This window comes from Lissotriton vulgaris, chromosome 6, assembly GCF_964263255.1.
Source record: "Lissotriton vulgaris chromosome 6, aLisVul1.2, whole genome shotgun sequence".
Taxonomy (NCBI): Eukaryota; Metazoa; Chordata; class Amphibia; order Caudata; family Salamandridae; genus Lissotriton; species Lissotriton vulgaris.
In genome coordinates this window covers 1,721,813,812-1,721,836,447 of record NC_141694.1, presented here as the reverse complement: position 1 = coordinate 1,721,836,447, position 22,636 = coordinate 1,721,813,812, and the positions used below count along the sequence as shown (strand labels likewise).

At 43.2% G+C, this 22,636-nt stretch overlaps 1 protein-coding gene across 2 annotated transcripts in view; it reads left to right on the top strand.

The window, feature by feature from the left end:
* Nucleotides 1–15,028, top strand: part of DUSP10 (dual specificity phosphatase 10) — a 103,374-nt gene extending 88,346 nt beyond the window's left edge. For both annotated transcript variants that reach the window (XM_086927934.1, XM_086927935.1), the window contains exon 4: nt 13,886–15,028. In XM_086927934.1, coding sequence (XP_086784060.1) covers nt 13,886–14,151 — 266 coding nt within the window. In that variant the 3' untranslated portion in view covers nt 14,152–15,028. The remainder of the gene's footprint in view (nt 1–13,885) is intronic.
* The last annotated feature ends 7,608 nt before the right edge of the window (nt 15,029–22,636 follow it).

Here is a 22,636-nt window from a genome sequence, read left to right as displayed (position 1 = left end):
TGATGGATGCTTTGTCCGGGGCTTTAAGTGGGCTGGGCCCAAAAGCATGTGCGGAAACGGGTCCCTATCGCGCTCTCCAATTTTGCCGTCACCCACAGGATGAAGAAATAAATCTTACCTCCTCTGCAGCAGTGCCATCCTTCACTGCCTTTGATATAACTTCAAAGAGACTCGCTATAGTTCTTTCACAGCCTCATTATTTCAGAATTGAAGCATTTTTAATGTTATATACAACAAAGCCATAGTTGTTGCTTATTTCTCTTGTGCAAATAACAACCATTGGCAAAGCCAATACTCCTGGCGTGCTGTAGTTGAATTGTTACTTGTTATATTATATATCTGGATGTAAAGACAGAAGCAGAATATTACCAGTCAGGCGGCACACTGTGCTAAGTACAGATTTTAAGCTTACGTATTATTAAGCAACATCGCCACGTCCTTTTGAATGACCACACAGTTTTTTTCATCCCACTTAAAGCCCTGGCTTGGTCCACATCCCTGGTTTCCTTGGACTGGCCAGGGACTCCCTGCAGACAGAATCACCAGAAGCCAGCCAGGCCTGTGAAGCTTCATCAGGCCCTACTAGGGATGCTCTCAGCTCCTGATGCTGGACTCACCTATAGCAGTAGGGTCCACTCATGTCCGGGTCCAATCGATATCCTGAAAGCCAAAAGGAAGAGAGGCTACCCGCTCGAGAATGCAGAGTGGAGAGACCCATGTAGTGTCTCCTCTCTGAGTTCACTAAGCGCGTGACCTCAACGAGTACCAACTTTGGTGGGTCCCTCAGGATTGCGGTCCACACATACTGTTTTCAATCCAAAAGGAATGCAGGAGACATTTCAGGGACAAACCAAAATGTGGCAGCGATGACACAACTGCACGGCGTGCCAGAGTCCATGCATAAATGCAATGCAAGTGTTGGGTAAAGGCATGTAGTACTGTGTGCATAAATGCATTTATTTACATGTCTAGAACCATATGCAAATGCATGTATCACTGAGAGCATTGGGTCCACCTGTAGGTATGCAAAGCATGTGTGCACAGGTTCATAAGTGAAAGCACGTTGGCATTCAAAATGAATGCATGTGCGGTTCACACTTTCTATCCGTCTGCCGTTCCGGTTTCAGCCGGACAGCTGTCCCGCTCTGGAAGCTTCGCACGTGCCCGCACTGTTTACACGGAGTGATATAAGGGCAACGATTTCCCTCACGAGAACCCGCCGCGCAGCCCTGTTTGTTTTAAAAGCCGTCCCGAATTAAAGTAATATGACCTGCTGGCACAGAGGGCAGGGCAGCATGGCTTCAAAGCCAGACACTTTACTAATTTTACCCTGACATTTCCCCCTGCCAAGTTTATCCTACAAGTCTGACTAAACAAGGCCTATTCTTAGCGGCCCTTGTGGTCATGGCACTCGAGGTCCCCGCATTAAACTTTCTTATGCCACAGTATCCGGGCAGTTTTCAGTGGATCCCATTTTGTTCTCTGCTTCTTAAATCCGAAGAAATAATAATGTATTAAAAACGGTTTGAGTGTTTCTAGGCGCTGTAAATAAGAGACGGTCCTATTATACCCAAGGATAGCAATCTAGGAAGGGCGAAAGCCGAGCCCGCCTTGCCGGGTTTCAAGCGCGTGACCTTCAGATCACGGCAGATGTTCGCTGTGACGATGACATCATCACCGCGCCATCTTGGCACGGAGCTGGGGCCAGTCTGCTGAGATTTGAAATAACGAAACTCAGATTTATGGAATTTCAACAACTTCTTGTCCAAACACGAAGGCACAGGTTCCATGTTGGGCATTGTTATTCTTGTCGAGTCCGATCTAGAGTCCTTGCAAGACGAATGCTTTTTTAACAAGCATTGGCACTGCCAATCGGTCTTGCTTGGCTGGAAAGGAAAGGAATGACTTGGGAATATAGGAAAGGCATTTTTTGCAAGTTTCTATTTGCTTAACACTGGTTTTAATTTGTTTGCAATTAATGTAATTTCAGCTGTAGGAGAGCACGCCAAAGAAGGGACTTGCAGAGGACCACATACTTTGGTTAAGTGATCAGAACATATGCTTAGTGGCACCACACTACCAAACCACTTCCATACTATAAAACTAAACATGTGCACGCTTTACACACAGCAGCATCTTCTAGTCGCACTTTCCTTTGTTGCATCACATTTAAAAAGTGCGCACTGAGTAGGCACATGAAACGCAGGCTGATGCATGTCTGAACCTACCTTTTGGTTAAAATGTTAATCTGGAGGCTATTTTTAACTGACATCAAATAAAAGGACAGATACCGTCCTCGGCGGGATGAAATAGCTCCGCTTTCAGCTGTAGTTAAAGCCCATTTTGCGTTATTCCACATTGTGAGAAAGTGCCATCTTTCTTGCATTGGTATGCCCCCACTTTTTGCAGAACTGCTGATGTGCTTTGACTGAGTGTGCCCTGGGCTCCTGCCAACCAGGTACCCAGAGCTGTGTTCCTTCCCTAAAACTGTGTTGAAACCCAATTGGCATCTCTGGCCACCTGTCAGCCCCTAGTAAATGGTACCCTAGGTACCCAGGGCAGGGTAACCAGAGAAGACCTCTATGGGCTGCAGCACTTATTGTGCCACCCTTACGGGCCCTGCACCCTGACACCAACACATTGCCTTTGCAGGCTGAGTGTCTAAGTACAGAACTAAACAAAGAGTCAACATGGCACACAACCCCGTGTGCCATGCCCACAAGACCGACTGCCCTGGCATACATCAGTCACCCCTCTAGCTGGGTGCCCTATGCCAGCTGTGTGGGCACAGGTGCATGAGCCCTGTGCCCCTACAGTACCAAGGGCCATTCCTGGGCACTATAAGTTCTGTGCTGCCATTAAGAGTATATGGTGCTGGGAGGTCGACATTATGAACTCCACAGCACCATGATGGCCTCACTGAAGACTGAGAAGTTTGGTATCAAACTTCTCAGCACATTAAACCCGCACTGATGCCAGTGGGAGATTTAATGTAAAATGCACCAGAGGGCATCTTAGAGATGCCCCCTGAAACCTAACCTACAATCCATGTCTGGACTGAGAGGCTGCCTAGGCTGCCACACAGGAGACGTGTTGCTGGACCCCGGGTGGAGAGCCCCCGCTCTCCTGGGCCTGCAACAATGCACATACTGGGCGAGGGGCTAGGACTTCTCCCCCAGGATGGGCAGGGGAAAGCTTCAAAGGCCTGCCGCCTCTGTGAGCTTCTCCAGACAATTTGCTGTACCCAGCAACTGGCCCCCACTGGTACTGACCCCCACTCTGGCGGGAAGACTGGGGGGAAACCCTACGTCAGGAAGGAAGGGGTGCCAGCCTGTGCCAACCCCACCTCTCAGGTGGGAGAGGTGAGGTGAAGCACGACCCCGGGCTTCAGCCATCTTGAGTATGGGGAGCCCTGCCCAATCACAGCTATGCTCCTGCCCCCCTCCCAACAGAGAGGAGCAGACTAGGGGGTGTACCCACCCCAGGACTGGGACCTATTGGTCCCTGCCCTTGCCCTACCCGTTACACCCCTAAATTCAGTATTTAGGGGCTCCCTGAACCTTCCTTCCTCAGATCCCAATACAAAAAGAAGAAAGAAGATCGAGAAGAAGAAGACCCGCCTTGCAGCTGCCAACAACAGGACGACACCAACTGACTTGGCCCCAGCCCTACCGGTCTGTCGATCCTGGAACCTGCTCCTGCTTAATCCCGGCGTCTCCTGCGGACAGCAACCTTGGGACCCCTGGAGGACCAGCCTGCCTTGACCCTCTTAAAGATTGGGACTCCCATAAGCAGTGGCTCTGCTTCAACAACCATGCCCCTGGTGCCAGCCAGGAAGCACAAGATCAACCTACTCTGCCCCCACCGAGCCCGGCCCATGCCCGAGTGATCCAAGACCACGAGGACGTCCCCCTGGCAACTGGGACCCGAAGTCCAGTGCCCAAAGACCCTCCTCGACGAACCAGATGACGCCTGCGGCCTCAGAACCAGGGACCCCTCCGACCGCGACCAACTGAGGGTAAGATTTCCCGATGCCCAAAAACACCCCTGCACCCGGCGCCCTGCGGCCCTCTGTGTCTTCCTTTGGGGTACCTACCTCTTCTCCAAGACCCCAACTTATGTCTCGAAGTTGTGGTCACACCTGAAGAATCACTGTCCCCGAGTCTGCAGCCTTTGTTCCCTCTTTACCTTTCCCATTGAATTATATTGAGCGCCCAACGGCTCAAAAGCACCCTGCACCCAGCCGCCCGAGTGCCTCTGGCCGTGCACCCTGTGTCCTATCCTACTTCCCCCTTGGCCCTGAGCAAGTGACCAGGAGCCCAGCTCCCACAGTCGCATGGCCTGCTAGCCAGCAGCCACCAACCGAAGGCCCCCTGCCTCTCATTGGATAACATTGGGCCTAACTACCTCTGCACCCAGCTGCCCCTGTGGGTGTACCAACTGTACCTACCTGACCCTGGAGGACCCCTGAGTCTATCCCCAGAACCTTAACTTCACTGGACGAGTACTCCCCTGGAAACCGATAACTCACTTTCCTGCCATAGGATAGCATTGACTGGTTTGACTCGAAAAATCTTTTAAGTGTGACGTTTTGAAACTCTAAAATATTCCAATAAAATCAGTCGAATACCAAATTCCGAAGTACTCACCTGTGATCAGGAGAGAAGCCAGCACTGTACCTTGTAGCCCAGTACTAAACGGCAAAAGTAATCCTAACCGGGTTTACTAGTAACCTGAATTTTCTATATAGGAATCCATTGTCTGCCTTTATGTGAAATTTCCTCTGTCTACTTTTGAAAACGAAAGTACTTACCTGACTTAAGTAGAGATCCCAGTGCTGGACCTAGGAGCCCAGTACTGGATTACAAAAGTAACGAGAACGTACTTTACCTGTAACCTGAATTTTCTCCCATTGGATAACATTGCTAGATTTTCACTGAAAAGTTTCTAAGTGTGAACTTTTAAAATACCTATATATTATTTAAAAAGCATTGCAATAACCAAAACGTTTTTACTAAACTGTTTCAGCTTACACCCCAGGACTGAATCTAGGATCCAGTCCTGGAATTACAAAAGTAATCTACAAAGTAATTTAACTGCATTTTTGTAGAAAAACCCATTAAGCTCAATGTTAAATTTTATTTAGAATTGTGTTGCCTACTGCAACCCCTGTACCTATTGTGTTTTCAAAGTTATTGCCTTTCTGCAAAGTAATTACCTGAGATCACTCATAATTGAGAAAAGTATATTTTGATACCTGTTGGCTCTAAAAATAAAACAACTATATCTTTTCATATAAAAACTATTGGCCTGGAGTTCAGTCCTTGAGGGTGAGAAACCTTTTGCTGACTGACAAATGCTTTACACTGTCCTCTGGTACTGCCTTACTGCTCGACCAAGCTACCACTTTTGAGAGTAAGGTCAGCCCTGATTTTAACCTCTGTTATACCTCTGGGGTTTGTGGTGTCTATGCACACTGTACCTTACTTTGGTCCAGTATATATAGAGCCACTTTCTCACACACATCCTTCCTCATTTGGAAGAAACCCAAGGTAATGTCTCCATTTACCACATGACCTGGCATGCTGGGTATCGAGTGGGCGGCCTGGTATAAGAAGACATCTCCAGATAGGAGGCTCTGAGCCGAATGTGCCTGCTTGACTATGGCACCATTTATTAAAAACTTTACAGGGAGAGTCACAGGCAATCTTACAACAAATCTTCTCTGTACAGGTTTTGCAAACATTTTTTATTTAAAACCCATACTTTCGATCAATTTTATTCAGGGCTGGTTGCTAAGGGCACCTTTTGGAGTTGTTTAGCATTACAAGGGAAGAATTCCGGTCTAATGATAACCACCGTAGCAGGTATAGCAGAGGGGACTCTGAATACCGCGTGTGCAAAAAGAAGCCGTTTGTACAATGAAGCCAATGCAAATGGGCCCATTTTACTTGCTTGAACTTTTGCAACACCCCTGGCCCCTTTGAAGTGCCAGTGACCCATGGAAGTGGCTTGAAAACTCCTAATCAGCCTGCACCACAGCTACAATGCTATATATTTTGGGTGTGGGAAGAAAAAGTAGAATTTGAGGGAGGTATCAGACCTAGCAAAGTGTAGATGGGTGGTGCCTTGGAGCAAACTCTTGATCTCAGGGAACCAACCAAAATCTTTTGTTCTTACGTGAGAGACTATGAAATAAGAGTATTGGGAAATTAAAACTTGGTGAGCACTCCCCATCAAGAAGTGCTGCCAGTTCAAACTTCTCACACACACATTCAAGTCACTATACAGAACCCGCATTCCTCAATCGCCAGCTTTATTTCCACCAACCCACCAGGCTACTTAGCTTAGTCTCACTCTCACTCGCACACATCCCACATCCACAGAAGCAGAAAGGAAGGTTAATCATTCTCCTACCAAGCACCAAATCCTGGAATGACCTCCCCAACACATCAGGCCCTCCTCACTTTTTGAGTTCTGCAAGAAACTGAAGACCTGACTACTCAGTTAGTCTTCTTGTGGCACCATAAAGACTGCCTGAATTCAGGCCCAGCCTCACTAAATGCCTACACTCACTGCTCAGCGACTAGTTACCCTCACCGGTGACGAGCAGTACTCTGCATATCCACCTTACATTACATTACAGATTGAAAGAAGGAGGTTCAGGAAGGCAATAGCCCTATGTACGGTAACTCTAGGTTTTCCCTGTACCTGTTTTGTGATCTCCCTCACTCTACTTTTATGCTACTTTCTCCTCAAATGTTCATGTAAATGAGAATATATTTGAGACTGAGACAATTATTTTTAGTTAGCCAAAGAGCGGTCTCTTCCATTGCCAGTGCAGTAAGTGTACCAGGAATATGTTTAAGATGAAACTTATGCTAATGTTGGTAAGAGACAAGTGTTTTGGTTGTTGCTCATTTCTGACTTGCACAGGTAGGTTCAATGCTTCACCATTAGGCAATGCCTTCTGTGTTGCATTTCAGTAGTACTACATGTATTGCCCTTCCCCTTTGTTAACAGTGTCAGATGTGTGCTAATGCTGTACATGGCTTCTAGAATCAAGTATACAAGATAATGTGCAGGACCGTGCTATTTTGGGGGCTCTGGCAAATCTCAACTAATGGCTTCTATAAAGAAATATGTAGCGTGTGCTTTGCACAGGGCTGCTCTAGATTTGAGCTTCATTATTCCTGGTCAACCAAGGTGGGCCAGCTGTATGGCAATGACATACACCTTTGCACTATCATAGTGTATATTCCTTACTTGTGCCAAGTTTGGTGTTAAGACTGGTTGTCTGAGTGATGTACCTTATGTTTGTTTTTAATGGTGGTGAGAAGGTGGCTCAGTGGTACCCCCGTGCCATTTTGGTAAGATTGTAATGGAAAACTCGGGTCTTCTGCTGATAATGTTCACCCAGAACTCCTTTTGGGACTTAGGTTAAAGTTACTAGTTGCAATTCTCTTGCCCACTTCACAGACCACATACTACACAGTAAATACACTGCTAAAATGCAAAGGTGAACGTATATATGTTCATAACTGTCTTTAATTTATCAAACTTCATTAACAGAGGGTTGTTTTTCACAGCTCTATGTGATGGGGGTTTTCAAAGTATGAGAAATCCCTTGAAGAGATTTTCAGGAAATCTCAAGTTTACAGGATAAGTCCTCTTGGATTGTTGAATCTAAGAATGTGAGATGGGGCACATGCTGCTAGCTTTGCAGCTAGCGGCAGGTACAAAGAGGTCCCTTACCAGACTAGTGATCTACTTACAAGTAAGGTAGTGTAGAGATTTTTGAAGGTGTTATTTGTGAGATCACTGCACCCTTTAGAGAAGGGTTGGTCTTTGACAAAAGCACTAAGTGTATCCTGAATAAGTGCCTTGCTTTCTCTTGAAGAGCATGACATTAAGCTAGTGCATGATTGTGCATGGCGAGGAAGAGGAGGGTAAATAAATGTGCCAGAGTACTGAGTTAGAGTGCATTCTACTGTTGTCATCTAGAAGCTGTAGTCACCAAAGATCACAGTTTGGTCAGTTCATACTCCTAAGAACCGAGAGAGAAGCGGAGACTGTATTGGTAGGAGTTTTAGAAAGTGAGACAGTGATGTAGAGTTTGATATTGAAGAAGATGTAGATGCTCAGTGTAAGTTGCAGCTTCCCAATCAGGAATGTGAAGGAGTGTGTCACCCCATCTAAAACCCCCCTGAAATCCCTATAGATGAAAAATAACATGTTAGTTCATTACTATGTTATTTTTCATCCCCTCTACCGGGCAGCAGGGAGGAGGGTTCGCTTTCTAATGCACTGTTTAAAGTGTGAATGTATTTTTGGCCGGCCATCTTGCACCGACTAGCCACACATGCACACTTTAAAACTCTTAACCCAGCAGTCTTAAGACAGCTGGGTTTAGGGCAAGTGCAGGCCTCAAGTGCGCTGTGGAGTGCAGAGTGAGGTCACTCTGTCCAAATAGGTCATCGCTCACATGCTGCATGTGCGCAGTGCCAGGATTGGGCGGGGGAGGGCCAGCATCTGCTCCAGTTACTGCAAAGAAGAGGTCCGGAGCAAGGATGCCGAGTTGGGTACGCTTTATTTTATTTTTATAATATTTTGTGTGGCCATTGCAAATGTGGTGACTGAATCATCTTCTCGGTCACATTTGTATACCGCTCACAAATCATCAGGCATCTAGGCACCCTTTGCAAAGTTATATTATGTTATTTTCGATTTATATAGCGCCAAATCACCAACAGGTCTCTTAGCGCTTGCTTTGGGAACCCATCCTGGCTTTCCCTGCGAGATAACCCCAACTGGGCATCCCCAAGGTGAAGACCAGGCATCCCATCGCGGTGGGGCCGTAGTGGAAATTAAGCAAGCTATTGCCCAAAGTTGCAGAGTGTGAACCCATGATTCGAGTAGGCACCGAGGTGAGAATTATCGAGTCCGTGGACATTTTGAGCTCAAGACCCTGCCGCGTCGGTAATTGAACCCTGGTCCCGGGTCTGACCTCTGCATCAGGGTCTGCCTCCTCTAACCAGTAAGCCACAGCTGACAACTACTTACTAAATCAAAAATAGGTGTGTCTTCCTGAATGGAGGCTGCTACTCTACCCACATCCTACCTGGTGAGCTGTTCTATAGATTTCTTGCCTGGCTGGAAAGGCCTTAATTCCAGAACTAATGCAATTTATCATGGATAGAGTAAGAAAGATGTTTCCTACTTAAAAAGAAAGATCTGGAGGGAAAGTCGAGCCTGATCATTTTCATGTTGTTTATTTCTAAATGACTGAAGGAGTATCCATGAAGCAAGAACTGTGAAAATACATGAGAGCGACCAGGGGGGAAACGTGTCCATGATAAAGAGCGAATTGTGTTAGTAAACCTGGATATAGCCATTGATGAAAGCAACATGCAGAAAATTACATGTTAAAAAAAGATTGGTATTTAGGTTCCATACAGTCATCAACAGAGCTGGAAGAAAGCAGACATGAGGGATCGTAAAGGAAAGAAACAGAGGACTAGTGAAGGCAGAGGAAGGGATCTAGCAAAGACGTATACAAAATAATAAGGATTGACAGAGCAGTGGGCGTAGCTTTTTTTTTAGAAGATTAGTTAAGATTAAATTTGTGACATAGGTATAACAAAATATTTTCATTTTTGTAAATGTTATTTTTGAAAACATGACTATGTGGTTGACCCATGGAATTCAAGGGTAATGGTGAAAGGGTAGCAGTTGTTTTTGTAGACATCTATGGGTGTGTTTGCTCTTGCCAAAGTGTATTGTTATGTACTGGAGGAAGTACACATAGAATAGTGCAGATGGTTGGAAAGGATTATGAATGGACATTGAGACCTTGTTTCAGGGGCACAGACATTGCTCAAAAAAGGAAGTAGGTTTTTTCCCACCGAATAGTTTTCATAAGATGCATTGGAATATATACTGATGTGGTCAGTAATTATTGTGTATCGCACATGCACTAGCAGCACCCATTTGGATAAAGGCCGGTGGCATCTTCTTTCTTTAAGCTGGCAGAGAGTTGACATCAGGACCTTCATGCACAAAGTGGTACTCTACCTAGCTTAAAGCATCACCTCGAGAATGTTTTGAAAGTGAGAGTTAAGGCAATACTGCTTAGACAACCCTGAAACAGTTGAATACATTTTTTTTAAAACACACTAGAATCTCAAACAATTTCTAAAGAGGTAGTGGAATGCAAAGGGAATTCTGGTGATAGAGGATTGTGCAAGAAAAAACCAAAATACATCGATTTTATTATTTTTTTTTAAAGGGGGGTGAAATAGGGCGGGAGACCAAATAGGGGAGTAGGGGTGGAAATAAAAAATGGGGGTCGGTGGAGGAGCAGGTGGTAACAGAAAAGTTTATTTTACTCTTTCAAGAAAACTTAACTTGTAGAATGCTATTCCAATAATAAAGGGGTTCACTGAATTAGATTCTAACATTTGGTGAATTACAATTCACTTGGAAATTCAACAAAATGGTTTGGTGAAATAGATTCAGATACTTAGTATTCTAATGGTTTGATCTTCTTAGAAATCACCCAGACCCCACTAGAAACGAGCTGAAATTATTCTCAAAAGATGAGAGTATAGCCCCCAACTTCCCCAGAGGGTTGGAAAGAAGAGAAGTGATACTGTCCCTACTGGTATGTTTGCCTTGACTTCCTAACCATGTCAGGATGACATTCAAAATGCAAGGCTCAACATAGAAAATCTTCTCTCATCCAGTGTATAAAAAACACCCCAAAAATCCCATAGCAGGCACTTACGGTCTGTTTACCTTGTCTGCTCACCTCCAACTTCCCCACTAGGGTAATAACACAACAAAATAGCAGGTGTTTCTTGCTACATAACCCATGCTAGAACTAACTTGTGCCTTAAATCAGAATATCCCACCTATCCTTGCACTCAAAGACTCCTCCTTTGTCTAATCCTTCACATGTGTCTCTCCTCCAAAAGCTAAAACATATGTCACACACAGAAAATAATTACAACGCTACTCACTATAAGCTGGTATACATACCATATTTCGCTTGTGGTTAGTACCACTTACACAGTAGTCCAATAGGGCATATCTATTGTATAGGATGTCTTTTTGTCGCAATATATGTATTGTTTAGTATGTCCACTGTGTAGAATGCATCAACGAATTTTGCTGTGAGATGTTCATTTTTGTTCTGTCTCGATTGATGTATTGATTTGGTCCAAAATGTAGTTATGTATGTTATTGTTTCATTTCGTTGTTTCATTCAAAGATAAATGTTTGTCACAGTCAACTTACCTGTAATGATTATGTTCCAAATACTTGAGTTGCACATATCAATGTAAGATAGGGAAAACGCTAGCATTTTTTTCATTAAGATTCTACAAGTAATCTATGTTCATTAACTGTACAGAAGGGGAGACAACTTTTGGAGCTCTTCACTGATAAAATAATCATTGATCCATGGTCTGAGAGGCAATTTGCTGTTGTTATCTTTGATTCCAGCCTCTTCAGTCCTTAACTGAATCACTCCCCTATAATAGACCCTACTTACACAAAGCACAGCATTGGCAAATGCAAAGTGCGTGCTGGTACAAATTGCGATACCGTCATTTTGGACGCCACGGGAGCACTGTGGCACTTTTTTTATTACTGAAAACATTAAACTGCATACAGTAATCACAATTATTGACAGGCTTTTCATGCTTTTTATGGGGCTAGTTCTCTTTCAAAAGTGTAAGCTCATCCGTATGATAAAATGGTGTGCTAGCCATCATGGCATAACTCTTAGGAAAACCCTTAAGTTTGCTATTTTATTTGGGGACCTGGGGATTGGGGCAGTACACACCTTATCAACAAAGTAAGGCATGTGGGCACATCATACCATTCATTTGTGCCCACTGGGCTTTGCTCAAGAGTAAGTGGGTACCATCTTACTCACGCTGCTTTACGGCCAGTAACTTGCCTGAGTTCATTCAGGCTGTTGCCTGCTACTTTGAAATGGCTGCAAGATTCCCAATGCACCTCTCATACATATGGAATTACCACAATAAATACTGCATACCACTTGATCAAGCAAGCCCTTGTTTTCCCTTCACCAAGCTTTGTATTTCAGTCTACCTTGTGTGGTTCTTTGCAGATTCCCTGAAATAATCTTTTGCAATCTTCTATTGAGGAACAATCTACATATCAGACACAATTTCAGGCAATTTATTCACCAGATTATGTTGTTCGAATGCAAAAAGTTAGCAGCTAAAACTACATGATAGAAAAAAGTAAACATGGCGGTTTCTCCAATTACACACACAGCACACGGCCTAATAATGCTTCTTTTGCGAAGTTTCTCAGAGCATAGTTAAGCTTCACCTCTTCCCCTTCACATAAAAAATAAATACTTTCCATCATTCATTGATTTGAAATTTAAAGAATGCGGTCCCAGGATCTCCTGCTTGGCTGCCTCATAATGGAGGCCAAGCAGGAGAAAATGCATCAGGTCTTCTACATGAAATTCCAGCCCCAATACCTTTCCAAACAGCTGTCCCAGCCTCTCAAGGCCGCACATTCAGCCTCATCCTGGCACCATGAGATGTACCTTGCTAGACAAGTTACTGATAATATTCTCTTTCTAAGCAAGCTAAAGGATTTCGAAAGTAAAGCCACTATGCTGTTTTCCAATCTATGAGTGGGGTTTGCTCTGTCTTTAACTTGTCTTCATCAACAACGCTTAGTCTATCTACATTTTAGAATTCTGAGGCAACATCCGCTTCCTACCTAAAGGCTCTAACTTGTTGGAGGCATGAGTAAGCCAAGAAGACCATATCTGGCTCTCACAGCCAGCCTGATCCGTCAGCACATCTTGCATATTGGGATTTTTGAACTTTCCATAGGCCTGGACGGAACTCGCGGAGTTACAGAAAAACTGCAAAATTACGTAGAATTTCGCAAACAGGCAGAAATAGGCATGTCGTGCTGCTCGTGCTGTGAGTTAGCAACAGGAGCGTGTCCGCACTGAAACATCAGTATGAACAGCACCACACAGTGCTCCAGAGGGCACAGCTTCTCAAGTTGATTTTGATGCAGCTCGAGTAGATTTTCTACTCGAGCGGCGGCTTTCTGACAGCAAGCAGTCGCGACCGCCCACATCCGCCAGCATTGGAGAAATCCCACCGGGTGCTCTCTTAGTGACTGAAAATCATGCTAAGGGATGCCAAATATCACTCACACTCAGAAATTTACTGTGTGTGAGCTGCTTGCGAGAAACAACACTGTCACACGGTGGTTGGCAGAATTTGCCCATAACTCTGCGTTACTAGCACAATGCAGAGTAGCCAAAATTCTGCCAATTCTGTTGGCGAAGTGGAGTACATTACGAGCCTTTCTTTTCCAGCACATATCTATCTTCAATCTCTGCTGACTGGATAGGGACTGGCTGCCTCCTATAGCCGGACATGGAGTTGTCCTATATAGAAGTTTATTCCACAACTGAATAAATGTTCCCAAGCCATAAGTTTTCATTACATCCCCAAATGTCAGTTTGGATTATTTTCTGCACTGTTCGAACATTGGAAGGGAAGAAGTATACTTGCCACAAACATGGTCTACTGATTCACAGTTAAAAAGTGAAACAAAATGGATTCCTATTATTTTTTGGGTGCTAATATCTATAGATCATGGGTATTCATTAATTTAGTATTAGAACTGTGTTGTTATTATGTGTACTTTTATCCTATTTTTGTGTACCAAATCACATTATATACTGTGACACATAGATTGCTCTACATGCTTTTTTGCTACAGCACTGTATGCAAATAATGAACACATTCATGCTTTGCATGACCCGTTGAAGCCAGCTCATTGACTGTCTTGTGTTTTTTTAACCTTGCAGAGGAAGCTCATCAGTGTGGCAAAGGTTTGCTCATCCACTGCCAAGCCGGCGTCTCCCGCTCAGCCACCATTGTGATCGCGTACCTGATGAAGCACACGCGGATGACCATGACCGACGCCTACAAATTTGTCAAAGGAAAGCGACCAATCATTTCTCCAAACCTTAACTTTATGGGGCAGCTATTGGAGTTTGAGGAAGACCTAAATAATGGAGTGACCCCTCGTATCCTGACTCCCAAACTCCTTGGGGTGGAGACTGTGGTATAACAAAAGCTGAGGAAGAAAGCTTTTCACAGCAGAACTCTTTGACTGTTCACCCTGTTCATGCTAATGTAGGGGGGAAGAGAACCCAGTGGATTACAAAATGAACCCCAAAACGGTTTCATGAAGGAAAATAAGCCAAGGGTGTATTTTATTTCTTCCAAAGCACTTCCCGCTCGCGTCTGACGGTGGCAAGAGAAGAAAAGCTCAACAGGCAAATCGTTTTTCTTTTAGGCAACAACATTCTTAGCTTACTGCTTCTTACTCAGCTTTGGCTCGTAGTCTGTGCAGGATCATAGACTGAAGCAAGCAGCTCTGTCATGGGCAGCTGGGGTGATGGAGTCAATGGCTACTTACCTAAAAAGTGTGGGCTGAAACCTGCAAAGGTTGGCTTGCAGAGATGGCTTGCCCACTGAGAGAGAACTGACGAGTGACTGTATACTGGGATTTGCAAATGACTGCTCACTGTTCACAGAAAAATTGGAAAATATTTCTTTGGTGTGTTTATGTTATATTTTTCTATTTGGGATTCAGAGGTTACAGCAACATGGAACTTGACCATTATATGCCTTCAGTGGCTTCTTGTGCAATAATTTGTTTTGAGTGTGCAAACAGGTTAGGACCGGGTGCTTAGTATAAAAATGCAAGACGCGCCAACTTGGTGAGAAGGATTTAAATAAAAGCAATGACAGTTTTTCCTTTATTTTTATGTGTTGACTTGATTCTGGTTACAGTGCCATAAAACATGTTACATATGTATATCAGAATGTAAGAATACAGATCTTTATTTAAGATACTTTTCGCACAAACTACTGGTGTGCGCCTGTTGTATGTGTACAATTCTAATTTTGATTATAAAATTAAGAAATCTTTTTTTTCGAGACTTGTGCGTTTTCTTGTTGCTTAATCTGATGTTATTAGAATGGATTCGACTGTTATGTACAGTAACAGGCTTTACAGCTTTCTAAAGTGTTGTTATGAGTTATGGAAAAGATGCAAGGCCACCCCCATGGGGAAAATAATGTATATCCATCAACCTGGTCCCTCTGCATGTGACCCACAAACACATGCAGCCATTCCAGCCCCTACTGGTCATGCAATGTCCACCAGTAAAGAGATACAGAAATATGGGGTGCATGTTACCCTCTGGCTGGATCAGGGTCAACAGGTGTTGGCGCATTTGTACTGGTCTGGACAAAACTCATATGCTTTCTCACTGAAACCTATATTCAGCTTCCTGGCCTTGACTTAAGACCAATTTACAAAAGACAATGGTCCCTATATGTGGACAGGATAGTAAAAAATAATAATCATACACCTAATCCTTCGGGATCTTGTTCGCGCTATATAAAACTTTATAAATAAATAAATAAATAAATAATAAGTAGTATGTTTCTTTGTCCAGCCGGACAAGAATTTTATTTTAAATGATCAAGTTCATAGAGGGAGTTTTAAGACCAAGATAACAAGTGGGCACAGCCGTGACCCACAACATTTAAGACAAAACAGCAAAGAAATGGCCAAAAAGGCAAAGCGAAAATCTGTCTGTATACTATTGTTCAGTGCTACAGACTCAATCTCTTAAACATAACCATACCATTGCATCAAACAATATAGCATTCATCATATTGCATATGGGGTTTTGGTCGACGACGTTTCGATGCCTTTTTAAATTATGACATCATCATCAGGACAAGAATTATCAGCATTATTGTTTTGTTCAACAATTATTAACACAATGCCTATTATCGCATTAATGTCGGTTAACTCGCTGGAAGCCTCGTTCTGGGTTACTGATGAGAAACCACGGGGCTATTGGCATTCTTTAAAAACAATTCCGGGGCTTCCATCAGGGTTGTATGGAATCGCCAGGAGTGGAGCGCGATGGCTCAATTTGTATTGGCAGGAGCACTGTGGCTAATACGGCAGTCTGATGGGAGTGAACCTCCGAGCAACCATGCGAGCTAGCTAATCAAACCTCATGGTCTCTGGACCAAGCAACAATCCAACATTCAAGCATTGACACCGTTATCAGCTCTCTGGCTTTGCATATGTTCAGAGAAGCACAAACTGTGTGTTCGTTCTGCGCACCAAACCTCCCCTTCCCAGCTCCGCAGCATTCCCAAGTGCTAGAAAACCACGTTTCCTAACCTCTTTTTCTGCATCCTTTTCCTCCTCCCTCCTTTCCAAATGAATAAGTTGGCTTGTGCTAAAGCTGAGTGGAATGTGAAAGGGCAACTGACCGGTGTTCTGGTGGTTCTACACAATCCTTCAGAGAAAAAGGAAACAGCACCTCAGGGATCTGCCGTCCTTCCACCCCCTTGTCAAAATAAGAAAAGCTCTATGGTGTATGGGCATTCTCTAAAAAAAAAAAAAAAAAACAACATGGAATCAGCTGTTGAGTTTTACATGTGTTTGCTGATTGTAGGGAAACAGCCCTATTTTTATGTGAACATCAAATCTTGTGTAGTGCTAACAAAATCAGGAAGGCTTCCACTTGCTGTAAGTGTCTAAGACATGAATAGAAATCAGTAGAAGGGAGTTCTAATCTCATTTCTGGAGACAAAAATGTGCCTTGTTATGAAGATGGGTAATGGGTTTATTAGTTTGGCCTCAGGAAAAGAAGAATGACCACTAGCCTGACTTTTAGGTACTCTGTTCAACTCTATTAGACATTAGTTTAAGGAATATTAGAACTGTCAACCTTAGTTTAGGATAGTCTTCCGCAAAACATTCTACCTTACTCCTCCACTTTTGCTCTAACCCTTTTTTGTTGGCCTATAGGACTCTGCACACATTACCACCGCTATCCAATGCTAAAGTGCTTGTACTCGCTCCTTTTAGCAGTTTTGTGTCTAAAGAATTGTAATTTAAACTCCTCTTTTATTGTAAAGCTGGATTTTAAGTAACAATTAGGAAAAACTACTTTTAGAAAGTTAGCATTCTCTTGTCCCAACCATTTGATACCTGAAGCCTGCCTCCTGGGTCACAGGACTGGGTGTAAATGGATATTGGTCTTTGTGTAATGCTCTCAGGGTAAATCGGTGTTGGCAGGATGTGCCATCTCTGACTTGATGAGTGGGAGGATCTGTCACCTACCACACTTGTGCATCACAAATCCTCTTCCACAGCACACTCACAAAGGGTTTGACACTAGTCTTTTGTGTACTCAGAGAAGCTGGGGCCAGGGCAGGGAGGCAGGAAATTTCAAACACCTCTGGGGGTAGAAAGGTCCAGAACATTCTCCTACTTCAAAGCTGGCACTAAGAATAAATATTGGAGTCTCAGACCCAACTCTTCAGTAAGTATCTGGGCCTGTGGATAGTAAAGAAAAAGGAATGCAGTGCTGTTTCGCTGCCTCAATATCTGCTACCTTGCATCCCAGCTACACTGCTGCTCTGGTTATGGAGAAGGAAGACTGGATGTAAACTTCAAGAGTCAGCTGACTAGCATATTTGAGCTACAAGGGCACAACAAGTTCCTGAGGCCTCTCTGCATCTGCTCAGCTTACCTGCTGCCTGGATCTGCAGCTGGACCTGTCTCAGCCCTTCTGGCCTCTGCTGGAGGGAGTTCCTGAGCCCATAGAGGAGCTGCTTAGGTCCTGTATCCTTTGTGTGGCATAAGTTCAGGTCCTGCTATAAGGAAAGTAAAAATCCTGAGGGTTTGGGCTATTTGTGACCATGAACTGGCCTGTTCACGCCAAGATCTTGCTGCCTGTGCCATCTGCCAAAGTGAAGCTCCAATGAACCAACACTTCGTACCACAGCAACCACCAGCACCACTCGACAATGCAAGGTCTTCACTTCGCACTACTGCATCGACGGCCTGCAGTGAGAGCCAATGTCAACCTCCAGGACACCAGACAGGATCTTCACAATACAGCACCAATCGTCCACGATGCCTAGCCTGCTCCTTGGCCTACATCAATGACCATCAGCAACAGTCTCACTGCTCCTCACGTCCCCCTTCAACGCCAACAGAACTCTTTGCTCTGGACTCTTGAAGATTACTCTTTCAGCTGTAATGCCCTGGTCCCTGTATCTGGCCCATGCTCCATCGAAGTTGACCTAAATTTGTGACTTTCACCTGGTCTCGCATGACTGCGAGTGACGCTTTGTGTGTTTAGGCGCTCTACTTTACTAACATCTTTGAAATTCCACATCTCTGGTTCTACTTATTGGATTCTTGTTGTGTTGGTGTCTATTAATTTATCACATTTTATTTTTCTAAATTGGGGTGGGATTTTTCTTGTGTTGTGTTTGCATTTTATTACTGTTTGAAGTGCTGCATAACTATGACCAGAAGGTTAAGCATAGGTTAATTTGGGGTTTGTTTGTGTTTCACCATGACAAGAATTGTGGATGCTGCTTGAGTAGGGTATCACCTCCCTCAACCAGTAACCAAATTTCCTAGAATGAGCATGAGTCTATAGCTTTAGTCTTTGTTTTATTTAGGATAAGGGAATTCCGAAATATCTTAAAAGACAACGTCAATGTCTTAATGTGAACACAAGAATGCATGGTCAACTAGTGGATTCTGCCTAGCGTGAAGGAGATGTGCTCTCTCTTTGATATTTTCTACAGTTCTGATAACTTAATTCTGAATGATTTGTGACTCTTAATATAAACCAATTGCAGTTTACTAATTTGGAGATCTGAACAGCTTTTTAAATTAAGGTCTGGCGAGTCTTGGACAAAAAAGTCTGAATGCAGCCAAGCACCTGGGGGTAATAATGAGATAACCATCACAACTGAGTCTACTGTCAAAAGTATTTCACCTTATAACGGGTATTAATATTTATTTTTCCAACTCTCACATGCTCCTGTGTTCCCTTAGTTGTCTTGAATGTTAATGCAGGGAAGATTTTAGTACCACTAGGCAGAGTACACATTGAGATTAGTGCTAGGCCTAGGATCACTATGCACTGTTATGCTAGTTTTCTTTTTAAAAACCCATGGTTGAAACTTTATTATTTCAGACACAGCCTTGAAGTAGGAAAAAGGAGAAAAACTCACCTCCCTGCTGTGCTACATGAATCTGTGCCTGCCTGGAAGAGCACAATGGCAGAACTGCCCCCACCTCTGGCAGACATTTTCCTTCCAGTACATTACCCCAAAAACTGGAAGCACCAGATTCCTGATCTTGTCCATGGTTCTATGGGAACCATCCCTGCTGGGGACAGCAGCCAACCAGCCCCTCTGCAGGAAGGTTCCTCATGAGAGTATGAAGTCCAGGAGGTTGGAGAATGTCCAGGGTTGCAGGGGCTCGTTTGTATAATTTGTGGCAAATGATTGCACAAGACCTGAGGGAAGTAGTAGCTTTCTCTACCTAAAGCTGAACCTAATCAGATAGAAGCTCTGCCTCTTAACAAGCACATTTGATGGAGTCCTCTCTAAAAATTGACTGTATTCTTTTAAAAATTTTATTTTAGAGTTTTATATAGCGTGAACTAGACCCGATACATCAGGTATCAGAGTGCTTTACACGAGGGCCAGTTTCGTTACAGATGGACACATTCATTGTTTTGTTAGGCGCAGGGAGATTAAGTGATTTGCCCAGAATCACAGGATGTTGAGTGTCGTTGCCGAGACTCAAACCCGATTCCCTAGCTTCAAGGTCGATCACTCTAGCCGTAAGGCTACATCCTCTCCCCATTCTTTGTTTTGCTGTACCTCTTCAAGCTCCCAATAGGTAGTTAGGTTGAAATGTAGAAAATTCACAGAAGCAACTATTACATTGGTTTCCACTGCAGGTTTTTACCAGTTGTTGTCTCCTGGTTCATTGATTGGGACAGTTTCGTTCTGAACATCAGCATTAGTGTGTATTTTGTATTCCTTCTGCCTTTTCCAGGTACTGCATCAATGTTAGTTCGGTTGATATTTTCTGATTTGAAAAATATTTCTCAATACAAAGTTAGATGACCAGCCTAACCTCCTACTTAAAATAAAAAAGGATGGCCTATACGTGTGTGTCAGCCACACGATGTCTAGTTTCAGGCCAGACTTCTGTAAATCACATGGACATTTTAAGAAATGTATCCAGATTATATAAATGACAACACAACACCAGTTTTTTTTATTGTTATGTTTACTCTGTTTTTCGAATTTTGTTGATTTTAGCTATTGGTTTTTAAAAATATTTTCATTCTATTTTAATTATATTAGACAGTTAATCTATGTATTCCTTTGATTGGAGTTTTGCTTAGTTGGTATGTTACATTTACCAAATCGCACTTTTTCTTTGATGATTTATTTGCTACTCATACAAAGCTACTAAAGATGAGCTGGGTTTTTCTTTTGTACCTAGAGCACCTCTGTGGAACCCCCAGCCTGTGTTGTGGAGGTTGAGCCACAAATGACCCCAAAAATGTGGCTTCTTTCCACATAGCCTGCCTGTGGATTTCTCTTTAGTCATGGAAAATTTGACATCTGCAGGGACAATCGAAGTCTCCTGGACTATGGGTTTCATTGTCAATGACATTTTAGTATTGGCAGTTGCGACTCATTACATTTAGGGCACATTAAGAGCAAACCCTGTCAAATGTGATACGCATTGTATTCAATACAAAGGTTTACACCTAGTTGTTCAGAATCGAAGGAATGCAATAATGATTGCATACTCCTAGTTATTGGGGAAGAACATGTAGTTTTTGTTGCTTACCACATCAAAGACCACAGGACCCAGTAATACCAAGCCGTTACCCCTTATTAAGTTTCTACAGGTTTGACCTGCCAAAATTTAACAAAGGGTGCAATCTTTATAACAGGTGTTTGCTCAGGGGTCATCCTATTTTAAGTAAGTCACTTGTAATCAGGCCCCCAGGTACGTTAAGAACATACATTATTATTACGCCACTCTCCTGAGAACCCATCAGTGGCAGCTTCTCGAGGGAGTGCTGCGGGGCAGTGACGCGGGGAGGGGCAGGGTGGGGGATAGTTAACTGCGGAATATGGCTGAATGGAGTTGAGTACATTAATAAATAAATAAACCAATTACATTGCGCGCTGCATCGCCGATTTGGTGTCGCAGCGGACGCAATGTAATCTGTTTTATTTATTTATGTACTGAACTCAATTCTGCCGTATTCTGGAGTTTACTACCCCCCACCCTGCCCCTCCCCCGGCCGGCCGCACCGCTCCGCAGCATTCCCTCGAGGAGCCGCCGCTGGAACCCATGCATTTTCCCAACTCCAGTGCACACCCTGATGGCCGTCTCCTTCTGTTTCCTGGTATGGTGCATAAATTGGCTATAAGCTATCTCAAAGTGAACACGGCTTCTGAAGAGAACTGTCTTAAACAAGAACATTTGTTCACCTGATTTCATGTAAACAAACCTGTTCAGTGGAATGACACATCCACTGATAAGCGTATAACACTATTTGACTGGATATGCTTCAGTGCTCTACTCATCAAAATATAATATCCATGCTCTTTATAATAATTAAACATTTCAGCACAATGAAAAACGATGCAGGTAGAAGTGGTAAGGATGTCGTTTGTTTGAAAAAACTCAATATTTTTTTAAATTATTAACATTCAAAGCCTATGAATTAATTGATCAACATAGAAAGTTGACATTTTGACCCAATTGGCTATTCATCTAGTGGTCTTCATCAGAGCATGTATATAGTTATAAACATCTGTATCAAAATCTAAAACTATTGGAGAAATAATTAGTATATTTGCCAAAAAGGAACAAAGTCAGTAAAGTAGTCAAAATGGAGGAGTCATCGCTTACCCTCACAGGGAATTGAGGGCCTCAATGTCTGGTTTCAACAAAAGGTCTGCAAAATATCTAGTGAGGATTAGAAAAAAATGACAAATTAAATGCCCAAAGTGGTGTGCAGGCAGCGTGCCGAAGATTAAAGAAGGCATACCATTTAAAAAAGGTAGATCATGTAAGTCTACAAAATATAAAATCTAGAACCTTGAATGAAAATACCAAAATCATAACAAACAGAAAACGGAGCTCGGAAAGATTTGGTAATACAGTAAGATACTTCTAGATATGATATGAGTTGTTGTGGTACTATCTGAAAGAATCTTGCAATGTGAGGGAGGTATTGAAGGGACGGACTCTCTGTAGAGCACACTAGAATATTGCAATTATTGTTAGATTAGTATTTAAAATGGAGGGAGACTAAATCCTGTGTAAAGAACTAATTAAGCAACCAATCTATGGCAGGTTGATTGCTAATATCTCACCTTCAACCGGGAACTAAAACATTGGATTGTAACATAATTTAAAGATTACCATTTGTGTAGCGTGTGCCACATATCTCAGATGGTTATCAGAAAAGTCCTATAAAAACTAACTTCGTTGAAAGTAAAATAGGAAAGGGAAACATAGTCAATTTATGTTAAACAACATTTTTAAAACCAGTCCGTATTAAATAAAAAGTGAAAAGACTGCTAACAACTAGTCAGTCATAAAACGGAATGGATGATGCATACAAATAAAACTCCATTTGGTAAACTTTGCTTAATAAATT